The sequence below is a fragment of the Tetrao urogallus genome (genome assembly GCF_951394365.1).
Source record: "Tetrao urogallus genome assembly, chromosome: 2".
Lineage (NCBI taxonomy): Eukaryota > Metazoa > Chordata > Aves > Galliformes > Phasianidae > Tetrao > Tetrao urogallus.
In genome coordinates, this window is record NC_136814.1 from 108688069 (window position 1) to 108694839 (window position 6771).

General features: G+C 59.8%; 1 protein-coding gene across 1 annotated transcript; it reads left to right on the top strand.

Annotated features, from left to right (window-relative positions):
- Positions 1-2091: 2091 nt before the first annotated feature.
- Positions 2092-5306, top strand: ANKRD66 (ankyrin repeat domain 66; the record flags this gene model as incomplete). The annotated part of the gene is given in 3 exon segments (XM_079550569.1): positions 2092-2302; positions 2658-2884; positions 5127-5306. Coding segments are annotated over 3 exon segments (618 nt in total).
- Positions 5307-6771: the final 1465 nt, after the last annotated feature.

Sequence of the window (6771 nt, forward strand, 5' to 3'; positions counted from 1 at the left end):
AAAGTCCAGCAGGCACTGGTGGCAGATCCTTCTGCAGAGGGACAGTCCATAGCTCAGCACATGAATACGAACAGCTCACAGGGCTCAGAACACTGAAGAGAAAACGTCCTGAGAGGGCTGTGGCTGCCCGTCTGCCCTGAAGGAGTTGGGACAGGAGCTGGGATCTCCCAGGCTTCCAGAGCTCAGGTGGGACGGAGCCCCCAGGACGTGCAGCCAGTGGAGCAGTGCGCACACGGCAGCACCCCGTCCCACTCCGCCTCTCGCGGTGCCGGGCGCTCCCTGGACACCCGAAGCCACATTCGATACCGCGCAGTTTCCTTTCCTCCCACCTAGCGGAGCCGCCGCGTCCCCCCCACCCCCCGCTCAGCCGCACCCCCCCTTATCTTCCGCATGGATTTGGGTGGAGTAAGAAGAAGGCTGCGAGCTCGGTACGACCAGCGCTCCTCCCCGCCCCTCTCAGCACCGCCGTCCCCTCGCCCTCGTTGCCCACGGGCAGCGCTGCCCGTACCTGCTGCGGTGTCCCGGCCTTCTGCAGGGCGCCGTGCGCCGCACGGACGGACGGAGGACGGACGGATGAATGCCGGGCGCTGCCGGAGGGGAGGGACCAAACTCCGCCTCACTTCCCAGCCGGGACGGTGTTTGTGGGAGAGGCTTTCCCCGAGCCTGGAAAGGAGGCGTGCCTCGTGGGAGCTGCGCCAGTACGCGCGGCCGGCCGCGTCCCGTGGCCATGGGAGCACCGCGTTGGGGCGGCTCGTCTCAGGGACGCTGCAAAATCCGGCTTTACAAACCGGGGCCAGAATCCCGTTAGAAGTGAGCCCCGCTTCTGAGTGCCGTTTGTGGGGTGGTTGGAGCAGCTCGGGGCCCCATGGGTATTGCAGATGTGCCCCGCGCGGTGAGTGCCCTGCACTGCGCTGACTCGCAATACGCTCAGTGGGGGCGGCACGCTGGGAAATAACCCCAAATCCCGTAATAATAACAGAAGAAAGTTTTGAACGATGCCTGCGGTTCTCTGGAAAGGAACGGGAAAGCCGTGAAAGTGCCCAAGGCTTGCTTTTTTGTTTTTCCTGTCGTTTTGTTTCAGTGAAGGGCTGGAAGTGTTAAAGCATTTCGTTTATTGCTAAAGAGAGCCGTTGGAGGACTGCTCCCACAGCTCTGCTTCATTACAGAACAGGTTTTTCAGGGTCAGCAGGAGGCAGCCAGGAGGAGGTGTGTGACAGGGATCTTGAAGACAACGGCACTGCTGCACCCAACCGAGCAGCACCAACATCCATCATACCATAGAATCATAGAATCACAGCATGGCCTGGGTTGCAAAGGCCCACAGCGCTCCTCCAGTCCCAACCCCCTGCTGTGTGCAGGTCGCCAACCAGCAGCCCAGGCTGCCCAGAGCCACATCCAGCCTGGCCTTGAATGCCTGCAGGGATGGGGCATCCACAGCCTCCTTGGGCAACCTGTGCCAGTGCCTCACCACCCTCTGGGTGACAGTGCTGTGGCTCTGAGGGACATGGCCGGCGGGTGCAGTGCAGGAAGGGACCCCGGAGGCCATCAGCGCAGGTCTGCAGCACACAGCACACCGCAGCTCCTCAGTGCTCAGAGCCCCGTCCCCTGGCCTTGGCTGCGTGCAGGACGGGGCAGCAGCACCTCTGGGCACCCTGTGCAGCGCCTCACCGCCTCACCGCCAGCGGCTCCTTCCTTACATCCACCGAAATCTGCCCTCCTTGGCTCCGAACCCATCGCCCTCGTCCCAGCACGTGGACTCCGATGAGAGTCTGCCCTTCTCTCATACAGCCCTGCAGGCACCGCAGGCCGCTCTCAGCTCTCCCCGCTCCTTCTCCTCTCCAGCAGCACAGCCTGGCTCTCAGCCCGGCTCTCAGCCCGGCTCTCAGCCCAGCTCTCAGCCCGCCCTCGCAGGGAGCTGCTCCATCACGGATCACTCTCTGCTGGAGCTGGCGGCGTGCCGGGATCCAGCTGACGCCGTCGGCTGGGCCCGAGCCGCCACGGCAGCGAGGGCGGTGCCGCGGGGCAGACGGCGGACGGTTCCCATGGCCGCCGAGAGACGCGCTCAGCCCCGCGCCGGCCGCTGCACGCAGCATGACGGAGCTGCACCAGGCCGTGGCCGCGGGGCGCCGCGGGCGGGCGGAGCGGCTGCTGCGGGCGGAGAGCTGCGATCCCAACCGTAAGGACGCGGACTGGGCCGACTGGACCCCGCTGCACTGGGCCGCTGCCAGGGGTAAGGGCAGCGACTGCTGCGGTGGCAGCGAGCGCCGTCACCGCGAGCGGCGGAGCCCCGCGTCCCCTTCCGGCGCTTAAAGCGGGAGGGAAAACTGCTCTTTACGCGGGCCGTGGGGGTGGGACGAGGGGGAGCGACGTCACGCCGAGCTGCGGGTTTGGTGTCGGGGCGGTGAGGCTCTGGCGCTGCGCAGAGCTGCGGTGCCCATCGATGCTGTGCCCGAGACCGTGGGCGAGCTCCGAGCTGGGGGCAGCCAGCCCGTGGCATTGGGGGGGGAGGTGCCTGTGACCCAAATCGTTGTGGGCTCCTGTCCTGTTCTATGATTCACGTCCCGCAGGGCAGCCCCACATGCACAGGGGCTGTCTGAAAGAGCAGTTGTGGTGCGGAGGTGCGGAGCCCTCACTGTGCGTCTCTTCCCCCCCCGCAGGGCACGTGGCGATGCTGCGCCTGCTGCTGGCCCACGGCGCCCGGCCGTGCCTGCGCAACGCTGCAGGATGGACCGCAGCCCACTGCGCGGCCGAGGCGGGGCGGCTGGCGGCGCTGCGCATCCTGCACGCCGCGCACGCCCCCATGGACGCGGCCGACCCTTTTGGGGACACCCCCAGGAGGCTGGCACAGATCTACGGGCACACCGAGTGCGTCACGTTCCTGGAGATGTGAGTGCCGCGGAGTGTGAGAGCACGGCATCGCAGCACCGCTGCCTTGGAGGGGTCCTCACAGCGCCCAGCCCCAGATCCGTGGGCCGGGTGCCCCCAGCTCCGGCTGCCCAGGGCCCATCCGTGGCCTCGGGCACGTCCAGGGATGGGCACCACAGCTCTTGGCGGTGCCAGCACCTCACTGCTCGCAGTAAAAAAGTTCCCCCAACATCTAAACTAAATCTCCCCGCCTTCAGTTTGAAATCGTTCCCTCTCTCAGCTGAGCTATACTCGCTGATTTGGTGAGTATATTTTTATCTGTGCAAAAGCAGTTTAAAATAGATCTGAAGGCTCAGCCCTGTCTCATGTTGCCCACATGCTCCAGGCCTCAGTGGGGCAGTGCTGGCAGCACCAAGCGGCATGCTGGCCCATAGCTCCTGGCTGTGCCCCTTGGCACTGCTGGGACACCTGCAGAGCACCCTGAGGGGCTGGGAGGGGATGGAGGGGGGCTGGGATGGCACTGATGGGCGATGCACTGCCTCAGGGCTGGGGGTTGGATGGGGGGGTTGGATGGGGGTTGGATGAGGGATTGGATGAGGGATTGGATGGGGGTTGGATGGGGGTTGGATGAGGGATTGGATGAGGGATTGGATGGGGGTTGGATTAGGGATTGGAGGTGGGTTGGATGGGGGTTGGCATGGTGGGTTTCTGGGAGTTGGATAAAAGTTGGATGGAGGTTGGATGATGGTTGGCATGGGAAGTTGGATGGAGGTTGGATAGGGGGGTTGGATGGGAGGTTGAATGGGGATCAGCTGGGGGTTAGCAAGGGGGGTTGGATGGAATTGGATGGGGGTTGGCATGGGGAGTTTGTGGGGATTGGATGGAAGTTGGATGAGGGGCTGGTGGGGGGTTGCTGGGATGATTGACAGGTCAGTTGTAGTGATGGAAGAGGTAACTGAGTGGATAGCTGACAAGGTGTTTGACAAGATGACTGACAGAGTGACTGACAGGGTGGGTAACATGATTGATGTGATGATTGACATCCAGCACAATGCACTGATGAGCACAGCGGCAACAGCCTAAGGCGTGCAACTGCTGAGTGGTGTTTTGAGGTGAATGACAAATTTGAGGTGGAGAAGGCGAGCAGCCGTGTTTCAGAGCTGGCTGGCTCTGGATGAGCAGTGGCTGTAGCTGCAGCACAGCGTGGGGCTGTGTGTGGGGTCCAGTGCTGCACAGTGCAGATCTGTCCTCTGGTCACAGCCTTGGCTGCTCTGGGATGTAAATGGGAGGGATATTGTGTTACATGGAGTCCCTGTCAGGATGGATATTTGCCTGCGAGGCAAAAAGGTGCTAGAAAAGACATTTTTAAAGTAACAGGCAGAGGGGCTGTGCCCAAAGCAGGGCTGAAAGGCATCGCTAAGAGCCACGGGGGGGGGGGTCAGGTCAGATGTTGGAAGAAATGAAGAAATGCTTTACCCAGAGGCAGTGAGACCCTGGCACTGCCCAGAGCTGTGGGTGCCCGAGGCCACGGCTGGGCTCCGAACTGATGGGCAGGAGTGGGGCTGGGGACTGAGAGGTTCCTTCTGACCCAACCAAGCTGAGCTTTTGTGATTGCATGAGCACCCAAACCCTTTGTCAGCCCCAGCTCAGCCCTTTCCTCCCCCACCAGCCCCTCATGCAGGCGCAGTGTAGTTTGCATAGACATGCAAAGCATTGAAACCCTACAAACGCTGAGTGACCTCTGAATGACAAACATGGAATTTGCATCAGATTTCTTTATATCTTCTGCACCGGTGTGGCTGAGGACTCGCAGGTGACCTAAATGGGAGATGAGCTGACAGGTGACCTCACTGCTCCCTGCAGCTTCCTGAGGAGGGCAGTGTGGGAGCTGCAAATCTCTGCCCCAGGAATCCCACAGCAAAGTGTGTTTATTTCCAGGTTGCCAACTTGTTCAGTGTCATTCAGTTTAGATGTGGGCAAAAATCTGAGAACTTCTATAAATGGCAGCTGCTGCTTCCCTGTTGAGTTGGGTTTGGGGTCTGAACTGCACAGATCCTCCCTGTGGGTTCCCACCTGCATCAGGCTGAGTGCCTGGGGTGCCACGTTGGGGCGGTGGGGGTGGGCTGGGGGTTTCTCATGGGTTGCTGCTGCTGATGTGTTGACCGTGCCAACACACAGTCCTGTTTCCATGGACGTGCTCAGGTGTGCTGTGACTGAGCTGTGCTTGGGGATTGAAGATAAACTTCCTTTGTTCCCCAGAGGCAGAGGTGGAGAGCAGAAACTACCGCCAGACAGCCGCGATGAGGGGAATGCCTTTGGACCAGGTGGATGAAGACTGGGAACTCAAGAAGGAGGAGCTGGAGAGAAACCCACCATATGCCCAGCACAGCTGTGCAACCTCTGCTCAGAAGAAGATGCAGAGGAAGAGAAGGAAGCAGTAGTGTCACTGTGTGTTTGGGGCTGCTGAGAACTCACAGTGCAGAGCAGAGGCACTGGGTATCTCAGGGGAAACCTGGGTAGGCAGCAGCAGAGATGGGCGCTGGGATGAGCCTCTGTGATGTGCTGCACATGCTGTTGTGGTCATGGGGTGGGTAGGAGTGCTTCTGCCTGCCTTGTATGCATCAGGTCTCAAATATCAGAATCACAGAATGGTTTGGGTTGGAAGGGACTCCAAGGATCACGAAGCTCCAACCCCCCTGTGCCATGCAGGGCCACCAACCTCCCCATTTCACAGCAGCCCAGGCTGCCCAGGGCCCCATCCAACCTGGCCTCCAACACCTCCAGGGATGGACGGGGCATCACAGCCTCTCTGGGCAGCTGTTCCAGCACCTCACCACTCTCTCTGTAAAGAACTTTATGAATATTGCAGAAGGTGCTTAAATATACAAATGCTCTAATTCACCCAATTATATGCAAATGTATAGAAATGAAATTCACTGCACTCACCCATGTTGCATGGGAATGAATCTTTTTGCTCCCGACTGGCTCAGGGACATCACTGTGGTGATGCCAGTGCCCTTTCTGTGTTTGCTTCCAGCCCCAAGTCACCTGGGGACCTAGGGGTTCATAGCCTCACTGCTGCCTCTCTTTTCCCTGCAGTGGGACAGAGCTGCTCCTGCTGAGGGGTGATGGGACACAGCTTATCAGGAGCAAGGAGCACACTGGGGCCTTTTGTGAAAGCATTGTGCTAAAGCAGCAACTACAGGAGCACAAGCAGGGAAGGAAGGGAGCTATGGTGTCTGTTCTGTGAGCGTCATGTAGCAGCAAGGGGGTCCAGATGGCACTGAAGACCTGCCTCTCTCAGGGCATGTGGCTGGTGCATAGCATGTCCCATTGACAGAGTGGGACTCAGCAGAGTTTGGCAGCTCATCTGGACCTGATCTGGTCAAAGACCATGAACGATTCAGGTTCTGCTCTGTGCTGGATCTGTTTGCTGTGTAGCCAGTTGCATGGCTGCTGGCAGACTCCTGCTCTGCTCTCTCCCAGTGCCCCTTCATTGCAGCCCGGGGGAAAAAATGGGATGGAAGAGCACCTGGATTGAGATAACAGCAGGGAGATCAATTGCCACCACTGACAATAAATGTTGGCCTTGGGAAAATTAATTTATTGCCCATTAAGAAAACAGAGTAGGATAGCGATAAACAAAGATGAAACTAAAATACCTTTCCACATGTCATCCTTCTTCCCAGGCTCAACTTTCCCCCTTCATTCCCAGCTCTTTGACCTCCTCCTCTCTGAGTGACACAGGGGTGGGCAGTGGGGCTCACACCTCCTCACACTTCCCCTGCTCCAGTGTGGGCCCCTGCCTGGCCGCATCCTTTCGGAATAAGCTTCAGCATTGGCTCTGCATGGGCTGCAGCACCAACTGGCTGCTGCTGGGCTCACTGTGCCCTGCTGTGGGGCTGC